Source organism: Bombus fervidus, chromosome 1, assembly GCF_041682495.2.
Source record: "Bombus fervidus isolate BK054 chromosome 1, iyBomFerv1, whole genome shotgun sequence".
Lineage (NCBI taxonomy): Eukaryota > Metazoa > Arthropoda > Insecta > Hymenoptera > Apidae > Bombus > Bombus fervidus.
In genome coordinates, this window is record NC_091517.1 from 23,129,644 (window position 1) to 23,149,630 (window position 19,987).

Here is a 19,987-nt window from a genome sequence, read left to right on the forward strand (position 1 = left end):
CCTCTCCGTATGGCGGCGTTATAATGCTAATGATTATAAATAAAGAAAAAGTGTAATATTCTACTGTTCTGTTCCCTACTTGACACATGCACTAACAAGCAGTACCGCAGGGTGAATTCAGGAGGGGTTGAGCGGTCATCGCGTAGGGGTGCGAGCCTGTCATCTGCATCCCTGGGGAGCGGCTTGGACTCGGATGGACAACAGGGCCACGCGGTGGTAACCCAGAAACGGAAGCTTCGCACCCCCGTATGGGCAAGGTTGCGAAATATTCACATTTCCGACCTCACACGACTTGTTCACCGCCCCTACCCCCCGCCCCCTTCTTCGACCCCTCGAAAATCAAACATCCTTCAAGAACCTATCAACCCGGACATCCGCCATGTTTCTGTCGTTCTCTCCCCTTCACGTGTTGACATCTTTTCTCGATCTCATGGAGCTCGTTATTAAGGATCACGATCATGCGTCGTCTGCTCTGATCATTAGCGTCTAAGGGGAATCGAACCTTATCCCGTGAACCATATCGAATTCCGGACCGATTCGATCGACCGGTCTCTGATAGTGAAAAATGAAGGCGACGAAGGGGGGGCTGAAAGCGAAAAGCTGACACGGGATGTTTTTCTACGGTCGAAGGGTCTTGAGAAACGATTTCCTTATGGGTGTGAAGTTGACTTTGTTTTTTCAAGTTTCTCTTCTTTATTTTTGAGTGGTATTCTAACTATTTTTTTTTTTTAATTATTTCCCATTATATCTTAATCTTTAATTTTTATAATTATTGTTTCTTATATATTTCTCATAACTATCTAATTTTTGTAACTAGTTTTTCACCACATTTTTATATCGTAGTATTTGAGTTCTCGTAACAATGATTCTTCATTTATTTTTTCGAAAAATAAAAATAAAATTTTTTCTCGGGAAAATGTTTATTCGATGAAAGCTGATTTCAATGGTGAATTTCGCGTTTAAGATATTGTTAATTTACCGCCCGACAATTAAATCTAAAGTGTGAGATTTTCTAATGAGATTTCGCTCCCCCAGCGTTGCACCGCAGATCTATATACATACATACATACATACTACGTTTTCTTCTAGTCAACATATATGTAGTTTTGGCTTTGTACTAAATAGGTAGTGTAGACATTTTGCACAGGAATTAATGTGTGTCGATCGTTAGTCAAGTCTATAGTGTCTTCGGAACTATCGTATCGTTCCTTACCAATTTGCACACATCTGCAATGCACGAATGTTAATATGTGATAAGTTTAGGTTTATTAAATAGGTCTAGCAACTATATAGAGAAACTATATCATGCTGCGAAGTTAAAACTGATGACATATTAGTTTTAGATTTTTTGAATAAACACACATGCAAGAAATTACGCTACCTCCTACAGCTAAATTTCGATATCGAAAAGAGATCAGTTGTACGACAACTATAATTTACAGACAAAAAGTAACGATAGACGTGATAATTTTTTTAATTTGTTTCATTCTATATCAAAATTATCACTCGTTCGTACATCATTTTAAATAGGATTTCATCGATTTGTAATCGTGTTCAGACTTTTTTTTTTTTTTTATTAACGAAACATTCGCGAGAACCAGGAAACGTATAAAATAGCTTCTCGAAAATTCAGAACGGAGACACAAAAAGAACAGCTATTCGCTAGTTACGTGGTACACACATAATTGGATTGCGAATGATCAAAGTCGGTCTATCACGAGCGTCAAACACATCAAAACACAGCATGACGACTCTCTCTACCTGCCTGGCCTGTCTCTCCCTCTTCTCTAGCCTGTTTTTAGATCTTTCTAGGTGTAACCTGCTCACTTCTTGGATATCTGCCTGTTTACCAGCTGTATGCATCGCTATCTCAAAAAAAAAAAAAAAAAAAAGAAAAATATATACGTACAATCGAGTTCATCCCTCTGTCTCTATGTATGTGTTTCCTGCGCCCATCTATATGAGAACGTGCATGCGTGTATCTATATATACATATATAGGGTGGTGTGCGTTGAGAAATCACTTGTCATTTGAAACGAGCTATTTTAATAGAATGCTCGAACGTCCCCTGTACAAACTGTATGACGAAATTGTCATCGAGATGCGACATTGTGTAAGCGCTTCTCAACCGTAAGAGATAAAAAGAGGAAAAAAAAGAAAAATGAGAGAAAAGAACGAGATGTCGCTGAGATAGAATGGAACTGTACAAACTTTTGCCATTTTTTTCTCTCTCTCTCTCTCTCTGTCTCTGTCTCTCTCTCTCTCTTTCTCTCTCGTCTTCTATTTCTATTACTCTCCTATCTTTCTTTCGTATTTTCTTTCTTCCTTTACTTTACTTCCATTTATCGATATACACGCACGCAGGCGGACGTTCCGTGCTTTAGATACGGCCTGATGAATGTGATGTATCGTTTAATGTGACACACGTTTTTTTCTTCATGTTTCGAATTATAGAGACGCCGAGCGTGTGGAGTCAACCGCTACTCGCCGTCAGGGTATACGACGTAGGTTCGTTCAAATGTTTGAATACAAGAAATCGTTAAGATTTCATTCACGTTCACGATGTGCATCGCTGTCAGACACGTCTTTTCGTTTCGTCACGTTTCTTTTACGTTTCTCGTAGCGCGGAGACACGGCAATCTTCAAAACTCGCGGTAAGAACGCGTTTGAAAGGGTGACACGACGCCATTCTCTGGATAAATTGAATAGTTCGTTCGAGAACTCGGTTTAAGCGCCGTTCCATTTACTTTCTAATATCTTCCTCGATACCTACGTTTCTCAAGTTCGCGATTTTTTGGAATTTGAAAGAAAATTTCCATTAATGTTTTTATTTTTACTACGGAATATTTCGTATTCCTGATTAGTAGAATATTTAAAGATTAATGTCGGATTTGTTTTAAAAATCATTGTAGTATAAATATATTTATACTATATAGATATCACAGAAATTTCCTAAAAGAACTATCAAAGTGAATTGACGATATTAATAACGGTAATTAATCTAGCATTCACCAAAAAATTACATTTCAATTACGTATAAAAACTAGATGTTACAAAATAAATAGAAGTTTCACCGTCGCCCTTTCAATAACTATTAAAACACAGCCATGATCCATATTCTGCATGAATCCTCATCCATCACTATTTGTCTTGTTTCAGTCACAATCGCCCACGTAATATAAATACACTCACCAAAAGCTTTAATATCACAAGAAATTACCATTTTTACCAAATTACACGATTACCACTTGTTCATGTTAAATTATAATACGCATGAATGTTCCAATTAATCGTATCTGATAAAGGAACTGTTTCCCTGTCCGATCAAATGTAAATATTTTTTAATCGTAATATTTCGAACTATCGTAAGAAACCTTCGTGTTAAATAATAAACGTTACCAGTATCGATAAATCAATATTTTATTGTTCCAACGTTTTCACGCGTCGATACCGTACAATATGACGTTTCGTTCGTCGCATTTTTTTAATGACCGCGGCAATAGAAAATTCCGTAGTTTTATTCGATCTTAGACAACAGCATCGGGATTTATTTAGTACAAAAAGATTCGTATCGATCCGACGCAAAAGTAATGGGAATCAGCACTCTAAAAAATGAAACACTAAATTGGGAGATTGTTTTTTTTTTCTTTCAAAGCAGTAACGAGTTTGCGTTCGATATATTTTCCCGCGATTTTCCTTTTATCTTCGTCGATACTTGGACCTAACGAGAAATCGAAAGAGTGTTTCTAGTGTACTTGATAAACAAACTTTTTACGTAGCTCGATCGTTTCGAAGTACAAGAATTTCTTTCAAAAAATATAGCTCTCTATACTTTGCGATGTTTTTTCGAATTTTAATCGCAACGTTAGACCTGCACGTGTTGCGTCAATTTCGTTATCTAACAACGAGTAACGCAATTTAGGCGTAAAAGTGTGTGCAAGTCATGATTATAATGAATTGTATCGTTACAATGGATCCAGCATTAATCGAACGAACTGATATTCTGATAAACGAAGCAGCTCAAGACTATGATACACTCATAAAAACTCATATACTTACATATTTGATTACATTGACGTATTTAGCTCGTCAGAATGTCAATTCGTCGATATACGCACCAGCTACAACGATAATCTTAGAAGAACGAAACAAAAAGCAACGTACTGTGGTGGGGAATAAATTCTATTATTTAGGATATAAATTCGTAAAATATTGTTTTCAAATTGATATTTTAAAATGTTGCATCGATTTAATAGAAATTGGATTTTAATCAAGGAATTTTTCCGTTATTAAACGCGACAGAACTCTTATTCCTTTATCAAACATAATTCCTCTCTGTTCAGTGTTATATTCTTTGGAGAAGATTCCATCACAGTTCCTATTAACTTTACCGAGCTCCCTCTTAAAAGTATTAAAGACATTAACGACCCACTGTATATAGCACCAGTAACTTATAAAAACTTACGAGAACTTTCTAATTCCTATAGCTCCCTTGCTGTTTTTGACGTTGAAGAAAACTTCTTATGCTTTAAATAAAACGAGTAAGATTCCGAAGGTTAGATTCCTAATGCAGTCGATGCAGAAACACATCGTCATCGATATTCAGACGCAGCAGTTTCATTAATAACGTACATTGCTCAATTTACACGGATTCACATCGCCGCTTCATTAAAAATTTATCGCTATACGTACCATCTTTTTAGCCACTTTGAAACACTAGTGTGTTTGCTTGAACCGCTTTCGCATACTACCGTCTTTTCCTCGCTGCACAATTTCTCTATTCTACTTAATTATTCAAACAGTTTCGACTGTATTATTCAGAACAAACTCTAGAATTATGTATAAATAATTTGGATCACTTTTGGAAGAGAATAAATAGAACGGAATAAATCTACAACCTTAGAGGCAAATCCTTGGTACAATTAAGCACACTCTCGTTTTAATAATAACGCCATTTAATAATACCATAATATCCAAGAGCGAGATAAAAATCTAGATTCGTTGATCCAGATTCTGTAAGAATAATAAGTCGTTCGTAATAATAGAGACGTGAAACCGTATTATATCTGCTTTCAATGTAAATCCCATTATAACCCCGAATTTCAAAATTAGAGTTCCGAGTTGTATCTAAAGAACACTTTGTTCATAAAACAATACTTCTAGCTTACATTCTCCAATGAATATTCGCTAAAAATCCAATGTCTATCGTCACGGAATAATTCGTTGTCACATCGATCTTCCTCAATCAATATCAAGCACGAGCAAAAGTATGACAGCAAAAACTAATATCTTTTCAGTTCGTTCGTACGCACGTTACGAAAAAAAAAAAGAGTAACAAAAAACCGTAAAACCTAAAACAAACAACCATAAAATGTCTCTAACAGTAGTTTCCAAATGTACGATAAAGCCGATAGAAGTATCCAGGGGATAAACATTGCGTCGTGAACAAAGACTGCAAACCACGATGTTCAGTGTATATCTAACACCCTGTAGCAAAATAAAAAATAAGAAAGAAATAAAAAAAAAAAAAAGAAAAATTGTGTCATTCACAGCTTCACACGCACCCTGTCGAACAAGCCTCCCGTCATGATCCGAGGCAGAGATAAGCGTAAGCTACGACTACCATTTTCTGTTTCTTTGCTCCTTGACAAAGTCCGCGAATGGTCGTATCCTTTGTAATAATCCAATCGTACGTGCTTCTTATTTTCCCTTTCTTATTAAAGCCACTCGAATGACGCATGCGATAAAGAGCCGGAAAAGGCAAAAGGGAAAGATACACGGTAGACGGTAAAAATTCACCAAACGACAAAAGAAAAAGATATTTAACAAAATATTGAAACCACAAAAATAGATTGGTATCTAAGAAATTACGCATAAATTAAGAAAGAAGGCAAAAGAACGAATTAAGAAAGGGTAGGAATTACTAGCAAAAGCGATTATTAGCGGATGTTCGAGCGTAAGCCTACTCTCTGTTCTCTTATAAAAGATTAAAAAAGAAAAAAAAAAAAAAAAAGAAAAAGAAATTGTAGGGAAGGTAGGAGTTGTCCACTGTGATTCCAAGTTGTTTCGCGATCGTCTCTGGTCTCGCCGCGTATCACTTAATCGGAAACATTTTCCTTAGGCGGCTGGCGGACGAGGACGACGAACTGTCGGAGGTACAGCCGGACGCGGTGCCGCCGGAAGTTCGTGAATGGCTGGCTTCGACCTTTACCAGACAGCTTGCGACCACGAGGCGGAAGGCAGACGAGAAGCCAAAGTTCCGCTCGGTCGCGCACGCCATCAGAGCAGGAATCTTCGTCGATCGGATTTACAGGCGGGTCACCAACATCGCGTTCATGCAGTTCCCGCCGGAAGTGGTTAGAGTGCTCAAGGTATGCCGGGTGCATGCGATACGAGCTTTATCCGACGCCTGTCGTGCGAAATTTGCGCGCGAACATGATTGACGATGAGTAATATTTATACAAAACGATATCTTTCGATCGATGAAGTCGGATTTGTCGAGATTTTCACAGACTTCTACGGACTTTTGTTCGTACTTTTTCTAACACGTAACGTCGCTTAAGGATTTTTTTCTACAGCTTCGAATGGTAGATTTTTGTATGAAATTGATTTTTTTATTTTCTAGCGAGTTTTGATTGTTGATTTTATAACGTGTTTTTGGGCAAAAAGTAGCGTTTTTGAAAAGACACCGATAGATTCTAATAGATTTGTACCATGATGTATTAGTCCAGTACTTTAATTTTTCTTTGCTACGTGCTTAAATTAGTCATTTACTAAAGCGTATATAGATAGTATAATTTCACGGTGTAGCGCAAGAGAGATTCAGACAAGCCATTGTTAAATATTTGAGATATAATACATAAGTATGGAGTACGAAATCTGACAGCTTCTTAGCATCCTGAAACTGATCTCACTAGCTGATCATAGCTAGCTGATCATCGCTTGTCTTTGGAAGAAGTCTGAACTTTTATGTCGTTACCACGATCTAGTAGATGATATTTATTTTTGTGCCCATATACTCATGAAATTTATATATTTCTGTTTAAGACTCTAGACGATTGGTCCTTTGACGTATTTTCATTAAACGAAGCCGCAATGGGAGCTCCAGTGAAATACCTCGGCTATGATCTATTGAATCGATACGGCATGATCCACAAATTTAAAGTCCCTGCAACAGTGTTGGAGTGCTTCTTGGGAAGAGTCGAAGAGGGTTACTGCAGGCATCGAAATCCGTATCATAATAATCTTCACGCGGCTGATGTCGCACAGACTATGCACTATATTTTATGTCAAGTAGGACTTATGGTAAGTCGATCAATTAAAAAGTGTATCACTGACTTAACGACATTCCATTGTTTATCATTATATTCCGAGTAGGTATATTGGCATTTAAATTGCGACGAAGATAACTTAAATAACTATTAGTTGGACCAGTGTGAATTATTTAAAAAAAGAGATGAATTATTATTATTTATTATCTCGTTCGAGATGAATATTTCAATATGAAATGAGATAATTTTCTACAGTTTTGTAAGAAGGGAATTCAACATAGCTACTTTGCTTTGATATTGACGCAATTGAAAAAATGTAAATTTTAGGGAAGAGGCATTTTCAAATTTATAAAGAAATGTTCGTGAGTCATTTCAACGACACTAAGGCTGACTTAATACAAACTATGCCAATATTTGCGAAAGTAGTACAACCGATCACGAAACAACCGATGATAAGCCAGTGTTTCTGTAAAAAGAAGACCATGTTGATAACGATATAAGTAATAACATAGTCCTCTGACGTAAAACTGGCGGAATTACAAGCGTACGGTTTTACACGATAAAAGTACAAACATAACGTAAGCTATAATGTAAATTTTTCGGTTGTGCCACTATGAAAGCAAAGTAGCAATATGACGAATTATTTAATTAGAAATCGCGACATTCCAAACTTACTTCAAGTGGTTTACCGTAAACAGCTTTCCATGCCCGACCTAACAAAAATCAAACGTAACTAATCAAAAGTTGAAAATCCGAACCAATTCACGCTCGAACGGAGGAAACCACTTCACCCACTAGTTTACCACCCCCGTTGAGTTGTCGAACCAGACTACCACTATATCGAGCTGTTTCTAGTTTAAAAGTTAGCTGGCACTTGTGCCGCTCGACGCGCGAGTCACTCGAGAATTTGCGCGCAAAACGAATAAATCGAGGTTTGCGGAGGGTGAGAAACAAATTTCGCTTTCGCTCGATATCCTCGATAACGATTTTCAGACCACTTTCTAGGAAAATTGTTCATTTGCCAGGGATTACACGCGCGCGAACAGTCGAAACGCTTGCTTGTTTGCAGAATTGGCTGACCGACCTGGAGATTTTCGCCACGCTGGTTGCGGCGATTATTCACGACTACGAGCACACTGGGACCACAAACAATTTCCACGTAATGTCCGGTAGCGATACGGCTCTACTCTACAACGATCGAGCCGTCCTGGAAAATCACCACATCTCCGCGAGTTTCCGGTACGTACGCGGAAAACGTTGGTCCCGTGTGTACGTTCGATCCCTTGATGATTGTCGGCCATTTTCGTTGTAATTTGTGCGCCGTTATACCGCGAACAACCATCCTCCTCTCACACGTAAATCTTGCCATTCGACGAAATAGTAATTGATGCACGACACGAAGTGCGAAACCGCTTTGCGGTTTAAATTCCACCGGATGCTTTATGCTGATCGATTTGCGTGAAGTTTGACATGTCCTGTGGTGTTACGCGGTTTGTCGATATTCAAGTATAATTTGCTATTTGAATTATGATTTACCAACCGATAATACAGTAAAGCCTCCCTTATCCGAAATAACAGAGAGCCAAAACTGTTTGGACGATAGAATCTAATAGAATCCGAATTTTCGGATAATGTAACAATCGGTTCTTTCGTTTGAAATTTCATTGATACAAATGCAAGTTGAGATTAATGGTAAATTAAGATTAGTATCTTTAGATATTTGCGAATTCCTCCTCTTTTCGACCGCCAAGTCGCGTAATTTTCTCGTTACAAATAATCGCATAGGATTAGATTCTTTTTGTACTTCGAATCGTCGGAACTCTTTCTCAAATGCCACGAACGCTTTGGTACGAGAAGCCAGCTTTTCGTTACCACTTTCGCTTGATGTTTCCATTTATGTAAAATCGTTGCTATTATCGTGTTTATCGCAATGAAACTGTTTCATTATGCCGGTACATCTAAGCTTTTTCTACCGTTGCCAGCATCAGAGAACTACGTACTTTAGATAACTTTTAATTTTTCTTTCGTAATATCTGTAACCGTGGTTTTTCCAACGCCATGCATTTTTATTAGATCCGTTGCATTTACAGCACCTTCGTGTTTTTAATCATGCCGTATTTCGTTTCATTTATCGTATTACTTTCATATCGCATCCTTATAACCAGAGTTCATTCAATCGAATAAAGCAAAGCATACATTGTATGTGAGCACTGATAAAATATGCAAATATTTGAAACGGAACAAGCCATTCCTTTAATGGGAAATATTATGTCCGGATATTAGGATATTCGGATAAGGGATGTTCGAATATGGGGCGGAGAGGGGCTCTACCGTATTAGCTAATTGACAAGTTACAACTTGTAGATTATAAATTTCTCTAACAATCTCGTAACTTTTTACTAAACAAAATACTGAAATAACTTGCAATTTGTAAAATGTAACTTTTCTTCGTTAACTATATCACTGTAATGTAAGGGTAGTTCTTGTTAGTGATAAACTGTGATTTATAAAATTTTATTAATAATATTGTTTAAATAACGCAAGATTAATTAATGCGGAGAGAGAATTATGAAACGTGTTTTAATTATTTTAAAGTGTATTTTAAAGGAGGGAATATATTTAATCGCTGTCGATAACGTTATAGAGCGTTGAATATCATAATATATTTTCTACTGTACTCAAATTTTAATAATCGCGATATTATTCCGAAATTATATTTTATGATCTTTTAGCTGCAGAAATATGTATCTGAAATATTCTTATCGAGGCTATTAAAATAGAACTGCAGTTATCTAAACTCGTCGCTCGGTAAACAATTTATGCAATTGCAGTTTATGTAATAATAGGAGATCATCAATTTTCCACGCTATTATCTATTATCTATCGTTCACTTAATAGCAGTTCACGTTTAGATAAATAAATTTAATTGACCATTAATTAAAATTTTGTTCCAACAAATTGTGTTGTATCGTATATATTTCTTTTTGTGGCAACAACAACATTTTGATTGTTGCAAATTTGTTACATAATTCTAGTTACTCAGAAAATAGCTTAAACGTTTGATTATTTATTTTCTTGCAATATCGACGAATTTTTGTAAAAAAAAATGAATTAAAATGGATTAGAATTCTGATAGAAATCAAGAAAAGTAATGCAATTTTGCTGCGGCTGGAAGGTCAGCTAATGATACCAAGAATAATTTAAAAGACAGATAAGTTTATCAAGATATATTTCAGGATATTGAGAGAAGATGAGTGCAATATATTACAAAATCTATCGAGGGAGGAATTCCGAGAATTTCGTTCGTTGGTGATCGACATGGTACTCGCAACCGACATGAGCTTTCATTTCCAACAACTGAAAAACATGAAAAACATTCTGAGCTTGGCAGAGCCTAGCGTTGACAAAAGCAAAGCTGTCAGTCTGGTTCTCCATTGTTGCGACATCTCGCATCCGGCCAAAAGATGGGATCTTCATCACAGGTAGAACTTTTGCTCCTATTGTAAGCAACTGAACGATTGTTGTGCAAGAAATTCTTTCCCTGCAATGACGTAGAACTTATATCGCAAGTTATACGTAATCTATTACGTACAAAACATTATAACGACAGAGATAAGTGTACCCAATCCAATTAAATTTTATTTCTTCTTTATCAATGACAGAAAAGTGCTTCCTTTTCCCTATCTCTTACACGATTAATTATTTTAAATGGCATTTAGAAATTTTCTTTATCAAGAACTTCCGATGGTTAATGGGAAATTTAATTTTTTATCTAGTATCTAATTCAAGAATTATTTTCTATATTTCAGAGAATAGAACGAGAAACATTTTTTATTTTCAAACGTTGCCTAATATTCGACTGTAAAAAAACACCAGTTACTACTTTCAATTGCAAACATATAAAACTTAGTTTCACGTTACTTGTTTTACAAGTTCGATCTTTTCTAACAATGTTATTTAAATCATTCGTATTGTCGAAAATTGTTTAAGTCCATGAAAACTATCTTACTTTAATCATTCTAAGAAATTTAATACTTAACGTGGGTCACCGATGACCATCGCGGCAGCCAACGTGTTAAGCGATACACAGTCGCTTTCTTGAAAATTCCCTTGCAATTCGCTGTTATTTACGAGGGAAGATGTATCGAATAAAATTTTAAAGCTGGACAAATAAAAAACGATGACGTTGTTTCTTTCCATTCAGATGGACAATGCAACTATTGGAAGAGTTCTTCCGGCAGGGGGATAAAGAGAATGCTCTCGGCTTGCCGTTTTCTCCGCTATGCGACCGTAACAATACCCTGGTAGCTGAATCGCAAATAGGATTCATCGAGTTTATCGTCGAGCCCAGCATGCAGGTGTGCAGCGACATGTTGGAGACGGTTCTCGCTCCGCTGAATATAAAGGAGAATGTGGACGAATCGAACGACGGTGAGCGAAAGCCTATCTATGTTACGCTTTAATGCGTTTCGCTTGCCCCACTCTGTGAAATCTATTCAAATGACGAATAATTCATAGGATCTGTTGGAGAAAGCAAGAGATTCAAGATCGGTAAACCTTGGATTCCTTGCCTCGGTGACAACAAGAAAATTTGGAAGGAACAAGCTGTTCGAGGTATCTCCGTCAAGATTCTTTTTACATTTCTGGAATCTGGAGGAAAAGAGCGGCTACGATATCAGGACACGGAGAATTAAGCTCTCTTGTGTATTTTCAAATATTAATAATTAAAATTTCTTCGTGGAACTTCATAATTTTATGAACGTAAAGGAAAGAAGGGGTTTCCTCTTAAAGACAATATCTTTCACCCTCTAAGTACTGTAACGAGTAATTTACTTTGAGTATTTTGTATACTTATGCACGTTATAAATTTCTCGTAAACATTCATAGTATATCAATAGTAATAGGTCTTCTACGAACACATAATTCGTAAAATTGGTGTCTCAGTAAATACAGTATCTATTTAGAATAATACTTTTTTTTTTTATTTAATTTGAGGTCGAGAAAGAAATAGAAATAGAGATACATGCGGTAGAATAAAAACAAACAGCGATCTTCTATATCCTTACTGAAGTAAATCAAATTTATCGTTACTATATCGTTTTATTTGTTATTTTATTTGTCAACAGACGCCGAGGCAAGAGCGCAAAAGGAGCAAGCGCAGAAGGAACAAGCGCAAAAGGAGCAAGAGCAAAAGGCGAGCAGCGAGAGCCGCGAGGACAGCGACACGACGCAGCCAGCGTCCGAGGAATGAAAAATCCAGCGGGCCGTTCTATTTTTCAAGAATATATGTAATTTTAGGCTACGAAGAAGCTCGTGATTCCACACACAGCAGAATATCCACCGCGTTGTGTCTGTCTCAGTGACACGTCTAAACGAATCGCGCGTCACCAAGAAAGTGATGTCCCTCGACGATCGAGCGAACGCGCGAAAGGTCAAGTGTACGATTAAAAAGAATACTCCCACGACTATTTATACCGTTTGTTCACCACACTACAAACAATTCTTCACCGATTTCGCTGTATTTCGACGATCACTCCACCTTTTTATCGATCGACCAAAAGTTATCGATGTGTCTACGCGTCTTCGATCTGTCGTCTTGATTTTTCTCGCGGTCGAACGTAGCCTTTGCATAATCGATGCCATCAATAGTCTTTGCTCTTATTCTGGCTCTTTCGTTGCCGAGAAATCTTCGCGATTTGTAAATACAACAGAAGCTTCGCGCGATTTTTCTTACGCTACGCTACTGTCGAGCAGGTCGCGGTCTTTTCGTAGCTTTTAAGCTTTGAAAGTGACGCCTTAACCAACGATGTTCGATCGTCGAACGCGGTGATACTAAATCGTAATCGAAAGAAATTCGAATTTTAAGAAGAAGATGGCCCAAAATCTTTTTGTTTCGTTTCTGTGAGTGTCGTTTGTATTTTTTCAAAAGTTCGAAGTACATAAATATTATTCGTAAATTCGTGAAAAATTTGCATTAAAAAGGGGTCAATAAAGGGAACATTCCTTCGCAATTGCTCAATGAGAACGAAGATTAATTGTTGACTTTCGATCGATGAAAAATTCAGTAAATGTAGGTCATAGTTGAATTATAATACACAATGGTATGACGTGTACATTCTTTATAAAATTAGCATACTATTCGAGGATCGTGAGTTGTCGCTTAGTCACATCAGCTTTTAACAAACGATATCTTTGCGATTATGGTTGCGTCATCGTACAAGTAGTTCATACTATCTTTTGATCGAAGATAGAGCGTAACGCTCATCAAAAACATTATGTCAATGTAATTTTACTCCTAAACAAACGTATAATTAAAATTAGAAAATTGTTAGGAATATAAGTAACTGTACGATGGGATTCTGTAATGAAAACAGGAAACCTATACTGACAAATTTCAAACAATTTAATAGATACATGTTGAATTATAAGAAAAAAAAAAAGCGAGCAAGCGATTAAGGCGTTACTTTCTCGGCTTACTTTACGCGTAAATATTACTATCAAAACGTAGAAATATAGTTGATCGAGTTTCCATCGTAAGCGTAGCCTAAAGTTACCAGCTGCGATAGGCGGCAAAAATCAAACACACGTTAACACACACATACATCTACACATGCAGCAAACAAACATACATATATACAGAAAAGAAAAGAGAAAGAGAAGATCGTAAACGTACTTACAGTTAGAGGCACAATTGTCTGTTCGCGATGAAGTGGTAGCGCGTGTGAAAGGACGCTAACATCAACACGTCGACGGGTTTTCCATAGCGTTTCGTCATTGGAACGCTGTCTTTGTCCGTACCTGTTTTTTCTTACAATTAGTGTATAACTAAGAGCATACGTTTTTTCATAGGAACGAAGACTCTCATCTTTGGGGAAGGAAAAGAAATAATATTGAATTCGATCATTTAACGAGCTATACTAACTAATAACTGCTCATAATCCTCGTTTCTCATAAAATCCTTGAAATTCATAGTTTCTTAAAGTACCGATCATTTGAGAGCCAATCTCTTGTTCGTAAATAATATTCTACGTTTATAGGGAGGCATGAAATAAAAATTATTTGCTATTTTCATCTTTTTTTACAAAATCTTTGAAATTTCTAATTTATTGCATTTTTTTAAGGATACTATAAACCCTGACTTAAACTCACGAACATCCGTAGGTTTGTAAGTGCGAGTGTTTTGCGTATAACATTAGGGTATCTGAGAAATATTACGTAATGTCGATCATTTTACTCGAGTTATTTTCAGATCATCTATCCAAATAAAACAAAAAGGAGGTAAAAAAAAAAGCTTAGGAGGCTGCTCGCGCTAATTCTAATGGCATACGTTTCCTTCTTTGTACTTAGTGGATTTAAGGGATACCATGAAATCTCTAATCGAGATTCAATTTATTAATATATAAATCTAATTCTAATCGTGTTGTATGTAAATTCTCTTCGCTAATGACCAAGTCATCGTAAGGAAGAATTTTCTTTTTTTTTTTTTTTTACAAATACGTAATATTTTTAACGCTGGAACTACCAACAGCTAAAGTATAAAACTCGTACCAAGCAAATCGACATGCAGAATACATGAAGATAGATATAGCGCAGAAAGATCACTTTATCAAGAATCATTCAAATCCTTCGAAATAAATCATTTTAGATCTATGTATAAAACTATCGTGAAAAATTACGAACCGATCATTTTGACTACTCTGCTAGTTCTTACGCCAAAGACACCCTAATATTTGAGCAAAACATATTTTTCATAGCTTTACCACAAATAACTTGATCGAGATACTAGTACGAAGCTTGTAGGATTGATAGACGCAGGCTGGCTGTCGCACAAGTGTCGAATTCCAGGCGAACTTCGTACGAGGAGAATCTGACATTCTTCTCGACGGGATGTCGCGAAGTTAAAAGCCTTCGGGCTGCGCCGAGCCCGATCTTCGATACGCTCGCGCAATACGCGTCAGGTTCCCGCGACCAGAAAAGCTTACGCTTGCCTTCTCGAAATTTCGACCGGCCGATTGGCACGGAGAAAGGCGAAAAGTTGCTTCTTTTCCAAGAAGGTCCGATTTTTCTAGTTCGATTCACTCGCGAGCTTGCACTTATAAAGTTTCCAAGAAACTTAGGATCCCTTACGAAATTGCTGAGAGTTTCGTTCGAGATTCGAGACATATCGCCGCTTTGATTCGACTTCTGGAATATTTCTCTTTTAAAGTAACTTTCATATTATTCGATACATTGATTAATTATCTGTACAACTTGAAACGCCTTGCTAACTAAAATTGATTAATCAGATCCTGCTCCACAAGTTGGCCGCGTCGAGGAGCTTCTTAGCATTTTCCAATCTTCGCTTCAGTCTCTGATATTTACTTACGCTTTACTCGAGAAATTTGAAAAAAAAAAAAAAAAAGAAAAAATACAAATCCTAGCGAAATTTACACGATATAAACGACTGAAAAATCGAACATCATTAAGAACCACGTGGCGTCTAATGGATGAATAATAAATAAAGCAACCGACGTTTAACAAAAAATAAGAGAATCGATGAAATTGGATAGAAGAACCGATTTTTAAACGCAATAATCGGGTAAAAAAGCGTAACGAGTAGAAATCGACGATTGAAGGAAACGAACGAAACGTGAAGAGACGAGCATCGAATCAGGAAGAATCGGACTTAAATCTAGCTGTGTGAGTTAGATTAATAGGGGTGTAACGTCGTTGTACATACTTACATTAGATGTGTATTCGTATACACGTAAAGGTGCAGCTTTAATGTATGTAAATGTAATGTAAAAGGATATCACTAGCGTTTACTTAACGTGTGCTATGTTTCATGTACATGTACATACATACATAAACGAGGAAGAGACGGAGTAGGTGTGTTTCCGCACATTTCAAGCGCAATGTCGCGAGAAACGCGAACTGGTAATTACGAACGCGTCTAGTTTGTACGTTCGATCGAACATATCGGGGAATCGCATCGTTTTATCCTGTTAACTTTGATCGATTGAACGATAAGCGAAGAGAAGAATCCTTTGAAATCGAGGCTCACAACGTTCGTCGAGAACGACGTAATGCGATGTGAACTGCATTATAGGATTTACTAAACGGAGGAACCTTTAGCGCGCGTACATTTGTAAGGTACATATAGAGGATGCATAGGACAAAGTCTTTCGCTCGAAGATTAAACATATCCGTCCTGTATTTATTTGATTTCTCTCCTTCGCGTACGTGTCGTGTTTCATTGGCGTAGAATTTGATGCTGCTTGGTACGGATGAGATATCGCGTCGCGTTCTACTGAATTTCTGCGATACTATGATCTAAATTATTCGAGATAGCTTGTACCAATTAAAAATAATAGAACACGACGATATGGAACTAATCGTATGTAATTTCTGAAAATGTACCTGCTTTACAGTTCTACGAATGATTTTTGAAATTTACAACTGAAAGTGCTTGTACAGAATTGCATCTAAGATAGTTGAACCGGTGCACGTTACGATCGAATTGAAAATTTCGATCTCTTTCTATTCAAACGTGATGATAAACGATGAAATCTTACGAACCTCCCGCTATAAATATGTTTCAAGCCAAGCGAAACCGCTTTAATTTAAAAACTTTCTTGAAGCTTTTTCATAAAGTTCCCTCTTATGGACTGTATGGATAAAAAGGAAAGAAAGATCTAAATCTCATCCAAGCAATTAAAACTAATCGCCGTCAAAAGAAAGAAATGTAACATGTTCGAGGAACACGACCCGTATCTCCTTTATCGTGCGAGTAAGTTAATTGTACATACGTGGAACAAATCGTGGGCGAGATCAGTTGCCTGTTCGCAACGCAACAAAGGAACATTCGCGTGTTTTTTTCTTTAGGGCGATTTCCCAAGTAAGACTGTGCACGAGGTTCGAATTCGTTGCAGCGGATCGTTTCGAAAGCCAAGCACGCTGCTCCAGCGATTTTAATGTGTTTGCATGCTCGCATTCGTCGTGACGCGAACGCGACCACGCACTTGCCACTTTTGCGTTACGTGCTCAGCACGAAAGTTCATTTTCCTTACCGCAGCGGACGAGGGGCCAAAACGCGTGATAGAATTTAAAGAGAAACAAAAAAAAAAAAAAAGAAAAAAGACAAAAAAGAGACAGTACATTTGGAACTATGCTCGTACCAAGAGAATATTTCGATAGGAAACGCGCGAGCGAAAACGCTATGTTAAGTAGGTACGCATTGTATGCTGTCTACTCGATGATTCTGATCTTTGGTTGATAGTAGTATCACGGTAAACAAATTATGATCGTAGAAAAGTGAATAATAATGGTAAGACACGTAGTTTGAGATGGAGAGAGCTCGATACAGAAATTATCGCAAGGGGAATTAATTCTATCGAACATTCACAGTCATCGTATTTCGTTTTCTCTGAAAGGTGCGTAATGTTTAGAAGGTTAATATGTTTTAATAAGAAAATTTGTAATGAAATTAATATTCCGTTGATTACAATTTCGATCGATCAATGTACTTCGAATATATATTATCTAAATCTTTTATCAAATCTTCAATGAAATTGAACTTACATTGAAGTCACGTTATGACGAATACGATGTACGTTTCGATCTCAGCTGTTTCAATTTCTAGCAATCGATTCTAAAATTCCAGCATAATTTTACAAAATTATTTATTTACTTACCGCAGGTGAACATTCCATACCTACTTAGTTTCATAAATTATGATTCCACCTGCTAAGAATTTGCCAGGATTTTCTTTCAGTTCGGATCAACTTATTTCACCGCGATACAACTATATCTCCGCGTTAAAACTTCCCGCTTAAATTTATCCTACAAAAATTCATCGTCAAGTTATCGCATGCACGTTTCCGTATCGAGCTCTTCGAACTCTCGTTAAAACGGGTCCTCTTCAACGTCATTCGTATTCGCGTATTCGCTCGCGTCGCTCAGTCTCACCTTAATCGTCTAACTTTTTTCAAACAAATACTGGCCTTTCCTAGTAGAACAGTGAAAACAAATACGTATCAAGGCCACCTTACGATTCAAAACGTAAAACTAAGAGCCGCGTAACGCGTACTTGATACGTATAACCTATAGTAACGCTTCGCTCTAGGTGTACCTAGTAAATAAAATATAAAAAGAAATATAAAGAAAAGAGAGAAGAAAAAAAATATAATAGCCTGAACGCGACACGTGGCTCGTGTACAGGAGGTCGCGAGAGAAGAATCGATATTACACGACAAAGAGGCTTGGAACAACAATATTCGACCAATAATCGTAATTCATAAGATAAGCTAACTCAAAGATACACGTACATAAACACTCAACACGTATACATACAATGTACACGTACACCGGATGTGCGCATAAAAGAGCACCACTTAAGCCCCGAAGTGTGCAAAAGTTCGATTTCCATTAGTTTTCATAAAGAAACGTTATACAATCGGCGATTATATAAGAAAACTCGTCGATTAAACATACATTGTGAGGAGAAAATATGGAAATCGAACGAGTATTGTACGCTTTTCGTTCTTTCCTCCAGTTTTTTTTTTTTTTTTTCGTTCTTTCCTCCAGTTTTTTTCGTTCGTCGTTCCTCCGTTCAACGTTCGTTTAATCGGCACAATTAACCGCAACAGATGTGTACATAATCGATAAAAGAAACCATACAGCACCGTGTCCGTTTGATGTGATGTAATTAAGTAATAACGTCTAAGTGAAACAAAGATATGGTACGGGAGAATATATATTAATATAAATACAAAATATAAAGTATAAATACACGTCGTGTATAATTAGTACTGTATTCTGCATAAATTCACCGAGAAATAAAAAATACTCGATTACTCATCGTAATTAGTTATTCAGCCCATGAGAACCTTCTCGCCTTGACTCTTTTTTTCACTCCATTATCGGCCGCATCGATAACGGGGAAATTCTTTCTTTGTCGTTTTTGCTAGTAAAATATGCAAATACGAGGATGGCGACCGCATCGGTAAATTAACAACTTTCTGCAAAATTGTACCGGAGTTGTCAGTCGACGTCAATAATATTCAGCAAAGTGTAAAAGATTAACACACGATTTTTTCATAATTTTCTGTACAAAACCGAAATTTATATTTTGACTCTTGCACCTGTTACATTCGAACCGGAGTTCCACCGAGTTAGCTACCAGTGGATAACGAGCAAGATGAAAAGCGTCATTATCTTTTAATTAGTTCACTCGACCTCCCCAAGATGTCCACCGTATCTCTTAAAGATATCCTCCGCGGAGGAAAAGAAAAAGCAGATAATCTTGATTCTTCCGATCTTCTTAGATCTTACTTTATCGACGTGATTTATCGGCGAATGAAACCCTATGAAACCTTATCCAATGGAAGATGACTTTTATATGGTACAATTTGCTCTTTCGTCTCTCGAGAGTAATCCCATGGATCCCAGATGACATCGCGTGGAGACGAATGGCTATGGCTAGAACCGAGCCATCGCAACGTTGTAGTTCCTCGTGTTAGTTAATAGCAAACGAAGGAGAAACATCGGCTGCGTATCGGTTTTTGACGTACTTGCAACAAATAGAAAATCCTGCACAGCTTGGCCAGCCAATAATTACCGACAGTCGTTTCCTTGCATCTACTGTGTGTACCACTGTATCGCAGAGAATACTACATTAGTCGTGGAATTACTTAACAAAGAAACCAAGCCACAACCGAAATCCACAAGGAAATCAT

At 37.1% G+C, this 19,987-nt stretch overlaps 1 protein-coding gene across 2 annotated transcripts in view; it reads left to right on the forward strand.

Annotated features, from left to right (window-relative positions):
* The window catches only part of LOC139998290 (dual specificity calcium/calmodulin-dependent 3',5'-cyclic nucleotide phosphodiesterase 1), a 99,130-nt gene extending 80,021 nt beyond the window's left edge, over positions 1-19,109 (forward strand). Inside the window, exons 5-14 of one of the 2 annotated variants that reach the window (XM_072022748.1) lie at positions 111-257; positions 2,455-2,508; positions 6,122-6,371; positions 7,048-7,305; positions 8,341-8,510; positions 10,508-10,753; positions 11,476-11,702; positions 11,790-11,885; positions 12,398-18,803; positions 18,837-19,109. In XM_072022748.1, coding sequence (XP_071878849.1) covers positions 111-257; positions 2,455-2,508; positions 6,122-6,371; positions 7,048-7,305; positions 8,341-8,510; positions 10,508-10,753; positions 11,476-11,702; positions 11,790-11,885; positions 12,398-12,522 — 1,573 coding nt within the window. In that variant the 3' untranslated portion in view covers positions 12,523-18,803; positions 18,837-19,109. The remainder of the gene's footprint in view (positions 1-110; positions 258-2,454; positions 2,509-6,121; positions 6,372-7,047; positions 7,306-8,340; positions 8,511-10,507; positions 10,754-11,475; positions 11,703-11,789; positions 11,886-12,397; positions 18,804-18,836) is intronic. The other variant, XM_072022751.1, reaches the window with a different exon arrangement.
* Positions 19,110-19,987: the final 878 nt, after the last annotated feature.